The 21457-nt window shown below is 38.9% G+C and overlaps 1 protein-coding gene across 1 annotated transcript in view; it reads left to right on the forward strand.

Moving 5' to 3' along the window:
• CDC14A (cell division cycle 14A) overlaps positions 1 to 21457 on the forward strand; it is a 191442-nt gene that overhangs the window by 89485 nt on the left and 80500 nt on the right. The window contains 2 exon segments of the mRNA XM_049765598.1: positions 11830 to 11896; positions 15479 to 15541. Coding sequence (XP_049621555.1) covers positions 11830 to 11896; positions 15479 to 15541 — 130 coding nt within the window.

Consider the following 21457-nt stretch of genomic DNA (forward strand, 5'->3'; position numbering starts at 1 on the left):
TGAATGCAGCTTTCGCCACCTGGTGTGACCGACAAACAAAAACCAAAAAAAAAAAAAAAAAAAAAAAAAAAAAAAGATAACAAAAGATGTGTCCAAATTACATTGGTTACTTTGTAAGGCTTCCTCAAGTCTGGAATTTTCACAAACATTATCAATTTGAAAATGTCCCTGACAAGGCAATCTGGGAATTTCCCTGGGGGCTAGTTCTTACAGGACCTTAGATAAATTCAATAGTATAATTTGTAGTATAAAAGTTCAGTAATACGGCTATATATAAACTTAAGTAGTACTCTAAAAGAGAAAGATCCTAAAGAGAAACATACCATGTTTGTTAATTCTTACACTTGTCTCTGACCCCAGAACTGAAAGGTCCCTTATTCCTTTGAAGGTCAACTTTGTCAAGCTTATACTAAAATTAGATGGCTCAGGATACAAATAGTTGAGTAAACATGTTCCTCTGGTTTTCAGCTAAAGCTACTCTTGAGAGCTATGTAGGCTTATCATTATTATCAGTGGAAAGTACAGTATGTTCTCCCCCCACCCCAACTGTGCTCTGCACTCCAGAAACACACCTGGAGGGCTTGAGGTACTGTATGGGGTGCTGGAGATCAAACCTGGGTCAGTTGCGTGCAAGGCAACCTCCCTATCCACTGTAATAATTACAGTTTTATTTATTTATTTATTTATTTATTTATTTATTTATTTATTTATTTATTTATTTTTTGGGTCACACCCGGCGGTGCTCAAGTGTTACTCCTGACTCTACACTCAGAAATCGCTCCTGGCAGGCTCAGGGGACCTATGGGATGCGGGATTCGAACCACCGTCCTTCTGCATGCAAGGCAAATACCTTATCTCCATGTTACCTCTCGGCCCAACAAATACTTCTTAAAAGTTATACCAATTTCATCTACAAGTCTCAGCAGTCAGATACTTTTTTTTTTTTTTTTTTTTTTTTGTGTGTGGTTTTTGGGTCACACCCGGCAGTGCTCAGGGGTTTTTCCTGGCTCCATGCTCAGAAATTGCTCCTGGCAGGCACAGGGGACCATATGGGACACTGGGATTCGAACTGATGACCTTCTGCATGAAAGGTAAACGCCTTACCTCCATGCTATCTCTCCGGCCCCAGCAGTCAGATACTTATGTCTAAAGTTGATTATGAATTATTGATTTTTTTCCCCCAGTGTAGGGGCACTGCACACTGACACATGGTGTACGGGGTTTACTCTTAGCTTTGTGCTCAGAGATCATTCTGGTGGTGCTTTGAGTATACATGCTGTGTGCTGACCCCATTCTTATGTTCCTACTCCCTCCCATTTCAATTTTAAAGATTCTTGATAATAATGCCCTTGTTTTTCTTTAGTTCAGCATTTTCTAAAATACTACATTTCCATTCTAATCTTCCCCTCAGCCAATCTCAATTTCTATCAACATTAAGTAGTGCATTCAGAACACTTTTGAGCACATTTCTTTTTCGGTTTTGTTTTTGTTTTGGGGCCACAATTTGTGACACTCAGAGGTGACACTCAGTGGACCATATAGGACTCTGGGGATCAAACCCAGGTCTGTCTTGGGTCAGCCGCGTGCAGGGCAAACGCCTTACCACTGTGCTATTGCTTTGGCCCCTGGGCACATTTCTTGATCCATAGGTGGGCAGAAAAAATGAATCCCTTAGGATTAGAATAATATGTTATCAATTGAAGTAGATTTCATGCTATTTTTTGAGTGTTTTAGAAATGGATGGATTAGCATAGAGAGGTATTTTATTAAACATGAACAGAAATATATAATTCTGAGCAGTCATGAGTCCAGAAATCTTTTTTTTTTCTTTTCTTTTCAGTTTTTGGGTCACACTCACAAGTGCTCAGGGGTTACTCCTGGTTTTATGTTCAGAAATTGCTCCTGGCAGGCTCGGGGGACCATATGGGATGCCGAGATTCGAACCACTGACCTGCATGCAAGGCAAACGCCTTACCTCCATGCTATCTCTCTGGCCCCTGGAAAACTTTTTTTTTGTTTTTTTTGTTTTTGTTTTTGGGCCACACCCAGCGGTGCTCAGGGGTTACTCCTGGCTGTCTGCTCAGAAATAGCTCCTGGCAGGCACGGGGGACCATATGGGACACTGGGATTCGAACCAACCACCTTTGGTCCTGGATCGGCTGCTGGAAAACTTTTAACAGAGTAGTTAGTACCCATAAATTTCCCATTGGCAATTTTTTTTGAAAGAAAAATGACATTTGTGGGACCTGAGGGATAGCACAGCAGTAAGGCATTTGCCTTGCACATGGCTGACCCCGGATGGACCTGGGTTCGATCCCTGGCGTCCCATATGGTCCCCCAAGCCAGGGATTTCTAAGCACATAGCCAGGAGTAACCCCTGAGCATCACTGGGTGTGGCCCAAAAACAAAAAGAAAAAAGAAAAATGATATTTGTGTTAAAGTGAACACCCCACTGTTTACATTAATTGTTGTGTTTTGGGAATGACACTAGTGATAGTTTTGTTGCTGAGCTATAGTCTTAATGTGGCTTATCTTGGTGAGAAATCTCAGAAGCAATTACTTTGGATTATCTGGGCAGGTCTGAACTTGCAGGTCTCCAAGACTCAAAGTGGACAACAACTAGAACTTGGCATTTGGCTGCCTTCTTTCTTCTCAAGCAGAGTAAATATGCTATTAGATGTTAGATGTAGCTGTAAAATATATCTTTACATAAAATATTGAACCAGGTATTTGTTTGCTTAAATACGATACTATGAATTTTTTTCAAAGTTTATTTAGTAATTAGCTATGTTCTTCAAAGGGAAAGTTCTCCTTAAAATGTATTTCTCTTGAGTACCAAATATGAAATGCAGAATTTACTTAATGATTAAATAAGATTACAACTCTGACCTTTTCTTTATGACTGTAACTGGCAACCCAAGCTTTATTGCTTCTTGTAGAGTAAGTCAAATACTGATAATGAAGATTTTTCCACTCTCAAAGGTTAATTCTCTTAACCAGGAGAATGACAGTTTCTTTCTTTCATTTTTTTTTGGCAGGGAGGGCACACCCTGTGATACTTAGGGGTTACTCCTGGCTCTGTGCTCAGAAATCGCTCCTGGCTTGGGGGATTATGTTGGATGCCTTACTGCTTGCACTACTGCTCTGGCCCATGACATAGTTTCTAACTTAAAGATTTATCACCTATCATCTAAGCCATGGGTGAGGTAGATTTCTTTTCAAAACAGCATTTTATTATTTATTATTGTTTTCTTACTGAGATATGTTTTTTTTAACTCTTTCCATTTAAAAAAATCTTAAAACACCACGGTTACATGGTTGTTCATAACACAGTTGGTTTTTTTTTTTTCCTCACAGTTAACAAAGTTGTTCATGATTGAGTTTCAGTCATACAAAGTACAACATCCCTCACCAGTGCAGTCTTGAAGCCACCAAATGTCCCCAGTTTCCCTTTTGCCCTCTTCCCTGTCCTCTCCCTTGTCTCTATGACAGACATTTTTCTTTTCTCTTTTTTTCTTTTAGACACCATGGTTTGCAATATTGTTTACTTTATCTCCTTTTTGCATGCCACTCTATCTCCTTTTCACACCCAATCCTTGTCCAGACTGATAATTTTCTTTTTTTTTGTTTTTTTTGTTTTTTTGTTTTTGGGCCACACCCGGCGGTGTCAGGAGTTACTCCTGGCTGTTTGCTCAGAAATAGCTCCTGGCAGGCACGGGGGACCATATGGGACACCCGGATTCGAGCCAACCACCTTTGGTCCTGGAGCGGCTGCTTGCAAGGCAAACGCCGCTGTGCTATCTCTCCGGGCCCTAGACTGATAATTTTCAACTATCATTGTCATAGTGGTTCCTTCTCTGCCCTAACTACATTCTCCTGCTATTATGGTAAGCTTCCTGCTTACCAACATTATCTCTATTCTCTCTGGATATTTATTATTATTATTATTTTGATTTTTGGGCCACATCCTGTAACTTTAAAGGTTTACTCCTGGCTCTGCGCTCAGAAATTGCTCCTGGCTTGGGGGCCCATATGCGACACTGGAAATTGAACCCAGTTTGTCCTGGGTCAACCGTGTGCAAGACAAATGCCCTACTGCTGTGCTATTGCTCTGACCCCTGGATATTACTATCATAATTTCTTTTTATATATCCACAGATGATTGCAATCATTCTCTGTATACCTCTCTCCATTTGACTCATTTCTCTCAGCATAATACTTTCCATATTTATCCATGTATAAGTAAATTGTATGACTTTATTTTTCCTATAGCTGCATAGTATTGTATGTGTAGATGTACCACAGTTTCTTTAGTCACTTGTCTATTCTCAGGCACTTGGGTTGTTTCTAGATTCTGACTATTGTGAATAGTGCTGCAATGAAAGTAGGGTTGCAGAGGATTTTCTGCAGTGTGTTTTTGGGCTTCCACCAGCAAGCAGTAAATCAGTGTCTCTTTCTCCTCACATCCACGCCAGCACTGATTGATTTATCTTGTTCTTTGTGATCTGTGCTAGTCACTGTGGTGTGAGATGACATCTCATTGTTGTTTCTATTTTCTGTGTCCTCTTATTTCTTGAAGCACTGTTTTGTTTTTTTGGGCCACACCGAGTAACACTCAGAGGTTACTCCTGCCTATGCGCTCAGAAATCACTCCTGGCTTGGGGGACCATGTGGGACACCAGGGGATTGAACGGTCCGTCCTAGGTCAGCCGTGTTCAAGGCAAATGCCCTACCACTGCACTACTGCTCCAGCCCCATGAAGCACTGTTTTGTAGTTTTCTTTGTATAGGTCTTTTTCCTCTGTAGTTAAGTTAGTTCCAATGGTACTTGATTTTTTTGTGGCAGGGATTGTTTATTTTTAGCATCTCTTTTTCATTTTTGTATATAGAAAAATCACACATTTTTTGTATATTATTTTAGCTTGCCAATTTACTATACAAATGTATTGTTTTTAGAAGCTTTTTATATGGAGCTTTAGAATTTTTATAAATATAGTATCATTAGCAAACAGTGAGAAATTGTCTTCTTCCTTTTCTGTTTGAATGCCCTGATACCATTTTCTTGTCTAATTGCTTGGTAAACATGTTCTGTACTACATTGAATAGAAATAGTGAGAATAGACGAGCTTATCTTGTGCCAGATCTTAGAGGAAAAACTTTAGGCTTTCCTAAAGTTTGTGTCATATATGGGCTCTGAACTTTTTTCTGCATCTATAAATATGATCGTATAATTATTTTTTATTGATATGGTGTTCTGTTTTGATTGACTTGTGTATGTTAAACTATCCTTGCACCTCTGGGATTAATTTTATTTGTCATGGTATATGACCTCCTTGATGAATTGTTGGATTCTATTATTTTATTGAGGATTTTGGAATCTATGTTTACCAAGGTTATTGGTCTGTAATTCTTTTCTCTCTCTCTCTCTCTCTCTCTCTCTCTCTCTCTCTCTCTCTCTCTCTTTCTCTTTCTCTCTCTCTCTCTCTCTCTGTGGTGTCTCTGCTTTTAGAATCAGGGTGATTGTAGCTTCACAGAAATTGTGAGTGTTTATGTTTCTTCATTTTCCTGGAAGAACCTCAAAAAAAATTGGCAGATCTTCTTTTAAGGTTTGAAAGAATTCACTAGAGAGTCTATCTGAGCCTGAGTTTTTGTTTTTGGGAAACCATTTTATCATCATTTCAATTACTTCAATAGTGATAGGTCTGTGCAGGTGTTTTAAATAATCTTTCAACATCGGGAAGTTATAGGAATGCAAGAATTCACCTTTTTTTCCCCTTCCAGTTTTTCTTGTATTTTGGCATAAAGATTTTCAAGATAATCTCTGATTATTCTTTGAATTTCTGTAGTATCTGTTGTGACATTCCCCCTTCATTTCTGATTTGGTTTATTAATGTTCTCTCTGTGAATCTTCCTAATGGTTTATGGATCTTGCTTAATTTTTCAGAGTCAATTCTTGCTTTTAATGATCTTTTGGATTGTTCTTTAGGTGTCCAATTAATTAATTTCTGCTCTAAGTTTTATTATTTCCTTTCTTTCACCTGCTTTTGGCTCATTTTGTTAGTCATATTCAAATTTCTTTTTCTTTTTTGGTTTTTGGGTCACACCCGGCAGTGCTCAGGAGTTGCTCCTGGCTCTACGCTCAGAAATCGCTACTGGCAGGCTCTGGGGACCATATGGGATGCTGGGACTCGAACCAATGACCTGCGTGAAAGGCAAATGCCTTACCTCCATGCTATCTCTCTGGCCCCATATTCAAATTTCTTAAGTTGTGCCTTTAAATTATTTATGAAGGCCCTTTCTTACTATTGAATGCTTGCAAAGCTATACATTTTTCTCAAAAGGCTGCTTTTGCTCTGTTCCATAAATTATGAAAATTTCTCTTTATTCTTTTCACTTGTTTCCAAGAATCTTTTGATTTTCTCTCTGACCCACTGATTAGTAGTAAGCTGTTTAAATTCTAGGTGTTAAAGTAATTTCTCCATTTCTGTTTCTTTTCTTTCTCCTCCTCCTTCCCCCTTCATCCTCTTCCTCCCCCCCCCCCACCCCCGCGTTTGGGTCACACCCTGAGGTGCTCAGGAGTTACTTCAGGCTCTGCGCTCCTGGCAGACTCAATGGACCATATGGGCATGTACAAGGCAAATGCCTTACCGCTGTGCTATGGCTCCAGCCCCCATTTCTGTTTCTAATTCTCTTCTATATTTTGCATCGTTGACTGAGAAAATAGTGTTGTAATTTATGTTCTCTTGATTTTAAGGAGGTATGTTTTGTGGCCCAGCATGTGTTCTTCTTGAAGAATGTCTCACGAGTATTAGAGAAGAGAGTATGCATTTGACTTTTGGAAAATGACAAGCTTTCTCTATATCTACTAAGCCACTCTTCAATTTTTTTTCTTCAAAGCCATTATATCCTGCTTGTAGCCTGTATATCTGTCTTAATTGATAGAGTGATGTTGACATTTATAATTACAATTTATTTGCTATTGCAGTCTTTCTTCTTACCTTTCTTTCCTTCCCTTGTGCCGCCCTTCCACCTTCCTCCCTCCCTCCCTTTTTTCCTTCCTCCCTTCCTCCCTCCCTCCCTTCTTCCTTCCTTCTTTTCTTCCTTCCTTCCTCCCTCTCGTACCCTCCCTCCCTTTGGCAAACCACAATTATTATGATCTGTCTTAGGATCGTTTCTGAACCCTCCCCCTCTTCTTTTTGAATTTTAATTTCTTGGAGTTTTGTCATAAATATTAAAAAGATCTAAAACAAGGACCTGAAAGAAGGTATAGGGATTAAAATGCTTGCCCTGCATCCTTCAGACCCAGTTTGAGCCCCAAGGGCAAATATCTACTGTTTTCTAGGTAAACCACTGTGCTATGATGGTTCTAACTATATTGGATGCTGGGGTGAAATTAATAAGATTGGTTTTTGAAATGGCAGGTCATAATTGCTTTCATGAAGGAAACTTTCTGTTTTTGTGATTTATGTATTATTTGGTTTGTGAGCCACATCTGGATTTCTTAGGGAACTATTCCTGTCTTTGTGCTTGGAGGCTATTCCAGGAAGTGCCCAAGGAACTGTGTCCTGATGGGGCTTGATCCTGGGTCTCCCTTATGTGAAGCTTGTGCTCCAGTTCATGGAACTCTGATTCAACTTTCTTGGCTTTGAAATTTTTATTTATTTATTCATTTATTTATAAACTGTTGCCTCTGTGTCAGGGGCTATGCACTTGGTTGTAGTTCCAGGCTCATGCACCATGGTGTGGGGTAGAACTGAGGATTGAATATTTAGCCTCATGGGTGCCAGGTACATGCCCTACCAGATATTCCCCAACCCTCATTTCCTCATTTTATTATTGTTTTTATTTTTTTCTCCTTTGCTTTTTAAGTGGTCTCCCATCTGATTTTAATCATTTTTTTTATTCTCACAGGAGAGCTCAGTGTGGCATTTTTAAAATATTATTGATATTGGGCCAAAGCGATAGCACAGTGATAAGGCGTTTGCCTTGCATGTGGCTGACCCAGGATGGACCTGGGTTCTATCCCCAACATCCCATAAGGTCCTCCAAGCCATTTGAGCACATAGCTAGGAGTAACCCCTGAGTGTCACCAGGTGTAGCCCCAAAACAAAAGAAAATGAAAGTATTGATATTGCTTCCTCTTATTCTCCCTTGTTGAATTCCACTTATAAAAGACTTAAAATATTCTTGTTTTGGATTGGATCATTAATACAATGAGTAGGACACTGGCTTGTGTATGTTGCAGACCCAGGTTTGGTTCCTAGCACCCCAGATGGTTTTACATCCCTTGCCAGGAGTGATTGAGTTCAGAGTACAAAGCAAACTTTGAGTACCACTGGATATGGCCCACACGACTTCTCCCCCGACTTCTCTCTTTTTTGTGTGGGTTTTGGTAGATGTATGGATTTAATTTGACATGACTGAATATTATATAGCCCTCCCATACTGCTAGATGTGATTCCTAAGTGAGAGGTAGTAGTAAGACCTGAGCAAAGCTTGGTGTGCCCCAAAACAAAATATGTCATACACACATCCCCCCAAAACTCCTTCCATTTGGTTAACTTCAGAGTTGTATCTGCTTGGCCTTTTATTTATAATCTAATTCTCTATATAAATGTTTGTGGGGGGAGGTCAAACCCCTTGTTGATGGTCTGCAAGTCTAAGAATAACTCCCAGAAAGATAAATTGAATCCCATTCTTCCGTCCCCCCTTTTGGGGAAGACTTTGATAATAATATCCGGAGTAAATAATCAACGAATGCAAAAGATTAGGGGACCAAAGGTTCAGCAAAAGGAGTCTTTTGTCAGTTGCAGCCAGCTCCAAAAAGCAAACCGAACAAGCCGTCAGTTCTGGCAAAAGAGCTCCCTATGCCTCCCCAACAAGCTATTTATTTGTTTCCTTAATCACCCCCACCTGGAAGATCCAGGTAGGATGACAGGCAAAAACAATATTACAACAAATACACAACAGTGAGGAAGCCCTCACTGACTTAAGACATCAATCTGAAACAGAAGTGGGAGATCTGCAAGTGACAATAAAGAAACTTAAAAAACTAGAAGAACAGTCAAAGCATATAAATCAAAAAGATGTGGCTGCATTAAAAAAACAAATTTATGATCTGTCAATGGAAAATCAGAAAGTTAAGAAAGACCTTATAGAAGCACAGACAAACATAGCTTTTCTTAAGAGTGAATTGGATGCTTTGAAAAGTGATTATGCTGATGAGAGTCTGAATTCTGAAAGGGATCTGCAAATAATCTAAGAGTACACCTAAGATCGAAATAGTCTTGAGAGGCAAATTGAAATACTCCAAAAAGCAAACCGAACAAGCCCGTCAGTTCTGGCAAAAGAGCTCCCTATGCCTCCCCAACAAGCTATTTATTTCTTTCCTTAATCACCTCCACCTGGAAGATCCAGATGGGATGACAGGCAAAAACAATATTACAACAAATACACAACAGTGAGGAAGCCCTCACTGACTTAAGACGTCAATATGAAACAGAAGTAGGAGATCTGCAAGTGACAGTAAAGAAACTTAAAAAGCTAGAAGGACAGTCAAAGCATATAAATCAAAAAGATGTGGCTGCATTAAAAAAAAAAAACAAATTCATGATCTGTCAATGGAAAATCAGAAAGTTAAGAAAGACCTTATAAAAGCACAAACATAGCTTTTCTTCAGAGTGAATTGGATGCTTTGAAAAGAGATTATGCTGATCAGAGTCTGAATTCTGAAAGGGATCTGCAAATAATCCAAGAGTACACCTAAAATCGAAATAGTCTTGAGAGGCAAATTGAAATACTCCAAAAAGCAAACCGAACAAGCCCGTCAGTTCTGGCAAAAGAGCTCCCTATGCCTCCCCCCAACAAGCTATTTATTTCTTTCCTTAATCACCCCCACCTGGAAGATCCAGGTGGGATGACAGGCAAAAACAATATTACAACAAATACACAACAAATGTTTATATATTTAATTTAGTACATGTAGATATATCTTACCATAAAATATGTAAACACATATATAAAATAAAAATATATTTTATAATAAATTTTATTTTTATAAAATAAAATAAATGTATATTTATATAGATTTATTATAACTCTGTATGAAATATTTTTATAATAACAAAATAGAAAAATAGAAAATAAAAATATATAAATAAATTCATATAAAACAAAATATATTTTAATAATAAAATATATAAAATATAAAACAAAAATAATTATACATATAAGTCTTTATGAAACAAAATATATTTTATAATAATAAAATGTATAAATATAAAATAAAAATATGTAAATATATAAGCACACATATTTATATACAGATAGGAATTTGGCAGTGCTGAGGAGCTCCTCTATTTGTTCAAGTTATCTTAAATAGTTGTGATCTAAAGTATTTTTTTATTATGTTTTACAGAGCTCTTAAAATTCTTTTCCTGTGGAACATCTTCTGACACCCTTGCCACACTGCCCTTGTCCCCACTTTGTGTCATGCTTCTGACTAGTCATTGGCAGGTGCTGTCAGCTTTGTTCCTTAGAGTCAGCAATGAGGGTTGGGTAGAGAGACCGAGAGCCTTGAGGTCAAGTTTCTTGTCTTGGACACCTTGGAACATTTCTAGTGCAAAAGCTCCGGCGCCAGTTCTTGCTTAACTGACCTGAACTTGATAGCTCAGTTTTATGTTGCCGAAGGCAGATCTGCTAAGATGCTCTAAAAACTTAAATAAAGGATGAAGCACTCAATTTTCAGCACAGTAAAAGGCCCACTCTATTTCCTAGAACACTTCATGGTACATTACAAAGATCCTAAAGAAGAGATTGCTTGGAAGTCCCTCTACTTTTTCTTTAGTTTCTTCTATACTTTTTTTTTTGAGGGGATGGATAAGATGGCCTTTGACCCACAAAAACAATGCTTCTCTTTTGCCCATGCATACTTGGTTCCCCTTTCTCTTCTTGCATTCACATTTATCATATTTCTGTCAGAATATTTCTTATGATGTTGGATACTTTTCTGACTGGAACAGTCTAGTTCACATTTACCACTACTAATAATGATTCATAATATTATTTTTTGGTTTTATTTTTTGGAGGGGACACATCTGGCAGTGCTCGGGGTTACTCCTAGTTCTGCACTCAGAAATTACCCCTGGCTTGGGGGACCATATGGGATGCCAGGGATCGAACCTGCGTCCGTCCTGGGTCAGCCAGGACAAACGCCCTACCACTGTGCTACCACTCTGTTCCCTCATAATATTTATTAAGTGATGCCTGGCATCATGTGAGGAACTCTACTTTTTATTTTTTATTTTTGGTTTTTGGGTCACACCCGGCAGCACTCAGGGGTTACTCTAGCTCTACTCTCATAAATAGCTCCTGCAGGCTCGGGGGATTATATGGGATGCCGGCATTCGTCCTTCAGCATGCAAAGCAAACGTCTTACCTCTATGCTATCTCTCCGGCCCCAGGAACTCTGCTCTAAGACAAAGTGTAATACAAGAACAATTTTATGAGTGGCAGCTAGTTTAAGAACATTTCATAGATGAACGTACAAAGACTCAGGCATTTCGAGATCTCAGCCAGTTTATGGCATAGCCTGAATAAATGCAATCTGATTTCAGAGTTCAGGTTCTTAGCGCTTTCTTTTTTAATTCTGCCTATGGGATCAAAGCAATTGCAGAAGCTTCAGCTAAGCTGAAGGAATTATTAGAGTCTAGTAGAATGTGACCTTTGACTTAATATACCTGGTTGACGGATGTATGATCAAATGAGCATATCTCCATATTGAGCTGCATATTCTAATTGAAGACTATTGTTTTTAAAATTTGTTTTTTAGGGATGCTTCCTTTGGAAATTGCACTTATAACCTCACCATCCTCGATTGTTTGCAGGGAATCAGAAAGGTAATAACGATTCTTCTTGATGCTCTTGACACAGAAAATAAATGTGAAAAATGAATAATACCAACATCCATGTTTTTGGTGGAGACAGAAGGCCAGTAAGCAGAAAGCTCTCTACTTTTTGACTAGCTATTGATCTATTAGGTGTAGATGGTCAGCAAACAGGGGTAGGGGAAGGGCAAAGCTATCTCCAAAACACTTTATAAATAAATACAGAAGGGGTCTTCCTTGCCTAGTTTGCTGTTTTGCTTGTGTCATTTCTGAGACCTTTCCATTTTATTACTCAAACACATTTTTTCACCATAGCCCAGATCCAAAATATTGAACATTTTATAGTATTTTTTAATTGTGTATCATTACATGCCCATGCAGTAGAAAATAGAACAAATGTGATTTGAGTTTCACAGATGAGGAAAGAAACTGTCAGGGCACAGAGACTTACTCACAGGAATAATTCCAATTTAAATGTCCTAATTCAATTCAGGATTCTGCGAACATGCCAGGTTGTTGTCCTACGTCAATTATGGCTAAAGAGATTTGTTAGATTCTCGGTTCCCATTCTGGACTACTGTCTGTGTTTGAACCATCTTAACAAGTGATTTGACACACAAAGTTAGAGTCCTACTTACTTTTCTATAATGGAGAAGTAAAGAGATTCAAGAGCTTTTAAAATGTGTTTTAGAAACATAAACTGAGAAGCTATAAAACTATGCTGTGAATTCTAATAAAGGGTTAAAGCACATCATTCTAATTTGAATGGATAGCCATGAATTCTTAGCTTGCAATGAATATTGTACATGTCTTATTGACAAATAATTTTGAACTTTAAGTAGTTTTACTAGTGATTCTAAGTGCTATTAATTTTATCTGATCGGATTTAAAAACAGAACTCACCATATTTTGAGTTGAGAAATTGGCATCATAAAAGTTTACCTGTTTTGTTTTTAGTTTTGAGAGTTCATTTAAAAATGAGCTTACGCATGGTAAGCCTTTTAGTATTTGTTTTGTTAAGATCTTACAATAACTCACCTTTTGAAAACAATATCACCAAAATACACTTTTAGTAACACCTATTAGAATTCTTCTGGAGATATTACCCAACAATTGGTTCATAATGACAGCAATAAAAAATATACCTGAGGGGAAAAAGTAATTTATATTCATAATTATTATTATTTTTACCTATAATGTGGTATAGGCTCTCTCTTTTGTTTTGAGAATTATTATTATTATTTTTGTTGTTTTATTTTGGGGGATGTCACACTCGGTGGCATTCAGGTTCCTCCTGACTCTGCGCTCAGAAATCATTCCTGGCAGACTCGGGGGACAATATGGGATGCTGGGAATTGAACCAGGGTCCATCCAGGTTTGGCCATGTGCAAGGCAAACACCCTACCACTGTGCTATCGCTCTGGCCCTTTGAGAATTATTATTTTATTTATCTACAATATGGGATAGGTTCTCTCTTTTATTTTGGGGTCACACTCGGCTGTGCTCTGTGCTTAGGGCTTACTCCTGGCTCTGTGCACAAGGATTGTTTTTGGAAAGCTCAGGGAACCATATGGAGTCCAGTGACTGAAACTGGGTCAAACAAAGCAAGCACCTTAACCTTGGTACTGTTTCTCTTGCTCTGGTTTTTTCTTTTATGACATGTATAGAGTTCAGAAAGAGTTTACACTGAAATGTTCAGCTGTTATAAAAACTGGTGACTTGATAGAAAAATTTATCACGTGGCTCCAGTTGGGGAGGATAGGTCAGGCTTTATTCATGGATCAGATCTTCTGTGAACTCACATTGTCAAATGTTGGGGATTTATTTTTCCTAACTGTGTTGGGATTTTGGAGGATCTGATAGTCTGTAAGCAACTGAAACATGGCTCATCTCTCTGATCTCTCACACGAGGTTCTATATTTGAGACTTTTTTTTTTTAAATCGGTGTCACCTATTGCTTATAGCTGTGGGAAGCCTAGAGACCACTCCTGAAGATGCTCAGCAGGTGGTGTGGGTCTGAGGGTTCTATGCTTGGCCTGGCGTTCCCTAGGACCATACCTACAATGCTCAGAAAGGGAGGTAGGCAGTATTAAAGGTATTAAAGTATATAAGGGCTTTGCTCATGCTGGATACCTGTTCTACCTCTTGTATCATCTCCTTGTGTCCTGGGCTGTTTCTGTGACAGTGAAGACTGTCTTTTTAAAACATAGAGTATGGAGTATGACCATGTTTTTGCTTTTTGGGGAAGCATATTTGTTGTGCTGTTATTATAAAAGTTTTAATGCATGTTAACTGTTGCACATAAATGCACAATCAAAAAGAAAGGAGACGGGCTGGAGAGATATAGCACAACGGTAAGGCGTTTGCCTTGCAGACAGTTGATCCAGGATGAATGGTGGTTCGAATCCAGGCATCCCATATGGTCCCCGAGCCTGCCAGGACCAATTTCTGAGTGCAGAGCAAGGAGTAACCCCTGAGCTCTGCCGGGTGTAATCCCAGAACAAAACAAAACAAAAAAGGAAGGAGGAAAGGAAGGAAAGTCATACTTCAGATGTTTTCTATTTTCAGTTTTCTTCTCTAAATGAATAGATAAATTCTTGGTATAAATGTGAGCTAGTTTACATAACTTATTCTGCTGGATTTCCAGGATAGAGCATTTCTAAGAGTCACCTAGGGAAATCAAGTTGAATTCTGATTTTACCCTCAAAAAACTTGATTTACTTGTGCTGGGAAGGTTCCTTAGAATACATGTTTTATCTATCACTTATTTAAGTGCTTCTGTAGTAGGTAGTCCACATTCTTCATTTTGAAAAACATTGCTCTTAAAATGTGTTTTCAAAGTTAGAAACTGGAACGAGGCTTCATACTTCTGTTTTTAATGACTTGATTATGTAACTTTTAAAAGTAAGGGTGTGTGTATTTGGTATACTGTTATAATCTGTATATATAATCTTTTATATAATAAAAGACCCGACCTTTGGAAAATATTCTGAACAAAACAGATAGTTTTTTATTTTTTATTTTTTTTACAAATTCCAAGGGGACCCCATATCTATTTTGAAAAGTGTCAGTTCTTTTTTCTACATTGTAAAAACAGTCAAGTACACTTTTAGTCTGACATGAAACAAATAAGGGAAAATTAGTTAGAAACGCCCTTTTGACTAAATATTCCATCAATGATCAAAGGAAAATAATTTAAGAATCACTCATTTTCTTTTCTTATTTGAGTAAATCACTATTATATATTTTCTTAATTAGATATGAATTAGCTACATAGCTCTCAATTGATCTAAACCATGACTTTGCTATTGCTATGCTCCATTTTATATGCAAAATCATATATGTGTGTATATAAGACTAACACATATGTGATTTAATTTAAAACTTAGATGTATTTTGTTGGACACATTATTGTTTTTCCAAATATTTAGTTCCATTTGTCAGACAGCCTTAAAACAAAGTTACTAATATTAAAGATGATTTTTGATACAAATAAGAAATCAAAGGAGGATTGTTTTGTGAATAAGAATGCTAAAACAACTAGATTTTTTTCCAATTTAGTGTTTAAAAAATTCATTCAAATTCTGTTTTTAGGGCTTACAGCATGGGTTTTTTGACTTTGAGACATTTGATGCGGATGAATATGAACACTATGAGGTTTGTACATTTTACTATTTTCTAGATAAAATTATATTGGATTAAGTGATCTCCCTCCCTCCCTCCCTCCCTTCCCAGCCCTCAGGTATTGCAAATGAGTGCTGAATAAAACTATTCTGAATTTCCCCGTAGTTCTTACTTTTTAACTTCCACTTTTGATTGTTGTCCTTGAATTTGGAATCTCCAGAAGGTTCATGTGAGAAAATACCATGTCTGTGTATGCTTTTTTAAAAAAAAATATATATTTCTTTATTGCTATTGACTTTTACCTTTACTTTTTGTTTTTTGGGCCACACCCAACTATGCTATGGCTTAATTCTGACTTTGCTCAGTGATCACTCTGGCAGGCCTCTGGGGATCATATGAAGTTCCATGGTTCAATTCCAGCCATGTTCAAGGCAGACACCTTATTTGCTGTATTATTTCTTTGTCTAGTACATCAGGGCTTACTCTTAAAACTATACTCAGGAATCCTGAGAAGACAAAAGACATAGAGCCTTACCTGTCCTATCACTCTAGCTCCAAGGGGAAAATTTTTTCTTTTAAGGGGCTAGAGAGATAGCATGGATGGAGGTAAGGCATTTACCTTGCATGCAGAAGGATGGTGGTTCGAATTCCGCCATCCCATATGGTAGCCTGCCAGGAGCGATTTCTGAACGTAGAACCAAGAGGAACCCCTAAGCACTGCCAGGTGTGACCCAAAAACCAAAAACCAAAACCATTTTGTTTAAGGATTAACTTGAATTTATTAATATCAAGGGCAAAGAAAGTAACAGTTCCTGACTCTCCGGCTGTATGTACTTTGGCCAGGAAGAGGCCCTACCAAAGGCTGGGCCAGTGCTATATAGTCTGTGGTTAATGAAGGTGTTATGGGAGGGGTGATCATGGTGGCTCTGTCTCCTGCCCTTCCCCTGAAACGAGGAAGTGCAAAATTATATTAGCTCGAGTTTAAACTTTATGTGTTCATGCTGAATTTTGCCTTTATTACTCTTTCATACATTTTATTTGGAAATATGATGGTATTTACTAAGTTCTAAGGATTGGTTGAATTGTTATCCCATGCTCTCCTTTCCAAAGTGTCCGTAGCATGTGCTCTGAGGAGTCCCTGACAGGAATGGTATTTTATGAACTGGAATTGAAGAATCTTAAAGTAGTTTACTGTCCAAAGGAAAAAGCCCAAAGGCTCAGCATTCTATAGAAGTGACATCATCTCTTGGGGCTCTCTATAGGAGTAATGAAATCTATCACTACCCCTATATTTTATGCATTGGTTCAGAATGTATGTATTGGAATACCCTTTGGGGTTTTTTGGGGGGTGGGTGGGTCTGTTTTTGGTTTTTGGGCCATGCACAACACTGATCAGGAGTTACTAATGGCTCTTTGCTCAGAGGTCGTTTCTGGCAGTGCTTAGCAGACCATATGGGATGCCAGACATAGAATTCAGGTCAGCCTCTTGTAAGGCAAACGCCCTACCTACTGTGCTATTCCTTTGGCCCTTTTTGTGTTGATTTATTTTAGAGCCACACCTAGAGGTGCTAAGGAAGTGGTGTTAGTGTTAGTGGTGTAATTCCTGGCTTTGCACTCAAGAATTTCTCCTGCTGTGCTGGGGACTATATGTGATGTTAGGGATCAAACTTGAGTTGGCCATGTCTAAGATAAACACTCATCCTACTGTACTATTGCTCTGGCCTGGGATACCCTTCTGTCATGTTAAGCAGAACATATCTGAGAAAAAACTCATCTTTCACTGAAACCCAGGTGTGTGTAATTGTTGTAATATTGTTTTGCCTGTCATCCCACCTGGATCTTCCAGGTGGGGGTGATTAAGGAAAGAAATAAATAGCTTGTTGGGGAGGCATAGGAGCTCTTTTGCCAGAACTGACGGCTTGTTTGGTTTGCCTTTTGGAGCTGGCTGCAACTGACAAAAGACTTTCTTTGCTGAACCTTTGGTCCCCTAATCTTTTGCATTCGTTGATTATTTACTCCTGATATTATTATCAAAGTCTCCCCCAAAAGGGGGGACGGAAGAATGGGATTCAATTTATCTTTCTGGGAGTCATTCTTAGACTTGGAGACCATCAACAAGGGGTTTGACCTTCCCCCACACCCAGGTCTTCTGTTTTGATCATTGGTGGCCTCCCCACTCTATTATACACCCTGGCACAAGTTCCTCATCTCTGAGTGTCAGTGTTTCTGTTGCAGGGGTAGAGTCTACTTTATTCTCGTTTCCTCTCTGTTCTCCTTCCTTGTTTTCTGGTTTTAGCCTCCCATTTTCTCTAATGAGTAATGGCCAGGTTCCCCTTTGTTTGTCTTTGGTTCTTGTCTGTCTTTGACCCATCTCATCTGGCCTTGGCCCCATGATGACTGTCACTTCCTTTGTCCTGATAAACTGAGCCTACTCTTGGCATTTTAGCTGGAAATGAGCCCAGCTCACCTTACTTGCCTTGTCTCCTGGATGGTTACTGGATGTGCCTTGGGAGGCTCTGGCCTTCCCTGGACTTTATTGTCACTTGTCCTGCAGGAGCAAATGCCCATCTCTTTAAATGTTTTCCCCTCCTACCTTCTGTGTGTGTTAAATCCTATAGAGATCAACCCTCTATCTTGAGAATTTTTTAAATATTTTAATTTAAGTACCTTGATTATAAACATGTTTCTAGTTGGGTTTTAGTCATAAAAAGAACACACACCCCCCCCTTCAGCAGTGCAACATCCCAACTACTAATGCCCTCTATCTCCCTTCACCCCACCCACTTGCCTGTATTCGAGACAGACATTCTACTTCTTTCACTCATTAACATTGTCATGGTAGGTGTCAGTGCAATTATTTCTCTAACTGCACTCACCACTCTTTGTGGTAAGCTTCATATTGTCAGGTGGTCCTTCCAGCTCTCATCTCTATTATCTCTGGGTATTATTACAATAATGTCTTTTATTTCTTATAATCCACAGCTGAGTGAGAATATTCTGTGTCTATCTCTCTCCCTCTGACTTATTTCACTTAGCACAATAGATTTTGTGTACATCCACGTATAGGAAAATTTTATGACTTCATTTTTCATTCCATTGAGTATATGTATCACAATTTCTTTAGCTACTCAACTGTTTATCAGGCATCTGGGTTGTTTCCAAATTCTGGCTATTTTTGTAAATAGTGCTGCAATGAATATAGGTGTGCAGAAGGTATTTTTGTATTATGTTTTTATGTTCCTAGGCTATATCCCTAGGAGTGAATATCTTGAGAATTTTAATCTGACAATTTGTACTTCCCCTTTTCTCACATCATGGTTATTTACACACAAGCTTTATTTTTCTTATTAGGTTGCAGATTCTTTGTGAATGGGACATGATGAAAATATGTATATTGGGGCCCGGAGAGATAGCACAGCGGTGTTTGCCTTGCAAGCAGCCGATCCAGGACCAAAGGTGGTTGGTTCGAATCCCGGTGTCCCATATGGTCCCCCATGCCTGCCAGGAGCTATTTCTGAGCAGACAGCCAGGAGTAACCCCTGAGCACCGCTGGGTGTGGCCCAAAAACAAACAAACAAAAAAAACAAACAAACAAAAAAAGAAAATATGTATATTGTATTCTTGGATAGAAAGACTTAAATTAACATCATAAACTTGATTCTTCCGGGCCCGGAGAGATAGCACAGCGGTGTTTGCCTTGCAAGCAGCCGATCCAGGACCTAAGGTGGTTGGTTCGAATCCCGGTGTCCCATATGGTCCCCCGTGCCTGCCAGGAACTATTTCTGAGCAGAGAGCCAGGAGTAACCCCTGAGCATAGCCGGGTGTGGCCCAAAAACCAAAAAAAAAAAACAACTTGATTCTTCCCTCAAATTTAATAAATTTAGAGAAATTTATGAGCGATTTCTAGAATTCATCTCATTTTAATCATAAAAACAGTTTAAAATTTTATTAATATTTTGAATTCAGTTAAAGTTACAATTATGGCTAGTTGAGTTTTAGGCACATAATATTTCAACACCAATCCCACCACCAGTGTCAACTCTGATTGCTATTGCTCCCATATGCCGCCATCCCCTCCCCTACTGTAACCCCACCCTATCTCCCACCTTCAGCTCTTGCCTGCCACCTTGACAGGCATATTACAAAGTCTGGTGATTGCAACATTCTTACTAGCAGTGGATAAGAGTTCCTCATAAAACATTTTTTTATTGCAGCAATAGCAAAAGAAAGTTCTATGCCCTCATCTTTAAGAGCCTAGAGCCAAAAGAACAATGTACTTCAAAGGGAGAGCATAGAGTCAGGAGTAACCCCTGAGTGCTATCAGGTGTGACCCAAAGACCAAAACCAAGAAAAACAAAACCAAAAAAAAAAGATTATTGCTTGCAAGTGCCACGTCACTAATGACAAGGTCAGCAGACATGAGAAATAGTCTAAAGATAGTTTTCTGCTGCTTTTGCAAATGTGATTTTCATTATCCTGCTGCTCATGAGGAGGGCTAGCCAATAAAAATATGAGAACATATACACATATGTATGTGTACACATGTGTGCATGTAATGGTCAAGTAGCTACATATATAAGTAAAAATAATTACTTAAATTAATTTTAATGGGGCCCAGAGAAATAGCACAGCGGTGTTTGCCTTGCAAGCAGCCGATCCAGGACCAAAGGTGGTTGGTTCGAATCCCGGTGTCCCATATGGTCCCCCGTGCCTGCCAGGAGCTATTTCTGAGCAGATAGCCAGGAGTCACCCCTGAGCACCGCTGGGTGTGGCCCAATAACCAAAAAAAAATTAATTTTAATGTTCTATTTAGTACAAGATTCCCCAAATGCTATTTTTATAAGTGAGCAATATTAAAAAAAAATAGTGGGGGGCCGGAGAGATAGCATGGAGGTAAGGTGTTTGCCTTGCCTGCAGAAGGACGGTGGTTCTAATCCTGGCATCTCATATGGTCCCCCGAGCCTGCCAGGAGCGATTTCTGAGCGTAGAGCCAGGAGTAACCCCTGAGCGCTGCTGGGTATGACCCAAAAACCAAAAAAACAAAACTAAACAATAGTGGGACTATAGCAGTAGTACAGTAGGTAGGGCACTTGTCTTGCATGTGGCCAATCTGGATTTTATCCCTATTATACCACATAGTTCTCCCAAACATTTCTAGGAAGAGTGATTCCTGATCACTTCTGAGTGTGGCCCACAAAACAAATAAAAATAAGCTGTGAGATAGTTTATATTTTTAGGTTTTAAAATTTGTTTTTATTTGGGGCCGGAGAGATAGCATGGAGGTAAGGCATTTGCCTTTCATGCAGAAGATTATTGGTTCGAATCCGGCATCCCATAGGGTCCCCCGAGACTGCCAGTGGCAATTTCTGAGCATAGAGCCAGGAGTAACCCCTGAGTGCTGCCGGGTGGGACCCCAATCCCCCCCCCATTTTTTTTATTTATTTTATTGTTTTATATTTATTTGTTTGTTGCGCTACACCCAGTTACTCCTGGCTCTGTGCTCAGAAATCACTCCTGGCAGGCTTGGGCAACTACATGGGTACCAGGGATTGAACCTGGTACTTTCCCAGGTAGACCACTTGCAAGGCAAAAACCCTTCCACTGTGCTGTCTGTCGCTCAGGACCCTGTTTATTCAGTTTTGTTCTAAGCCGTCAAGACCCAATGTGGATTTTACATTTTAGCACATTTTCATTTTGACTGATAACATTTTAAAAGTTCAAATAGCCACATATGCCAAAGTGCAGATGACGCAACAGGCATGGCAATGAGCTATCGCAGTTCCTTACTATGCCACAAAGCCAGAATAAGCAGAAAAAAAATTCATTGGCCCTTTGCTTCCTATGATCTAGATGTTCACTTAAGTGTTCTAGACCTTCTCATATTTCATAGTGTTTGAGGTAAGACTTTTGTTTTATTTTCATATGACCTTGCAAGTGGCCCATTATGTT

Source organism: Suncus etruscus, chromosome 19 (assembly GCF_024139225.1).
Source record: "Suncus etruscus isolate mSunEtr1 chromosome 19, mSunEtr1.pri.cur, whole genome shotgun sequence".
NCBI classification, from domain to species: domain Eukaryota; kingdom Metazoa; phylum Chordata; class Mammalia; order Eulipotyphla; family Soricidae; genus Suncus; species Suncus etruscus.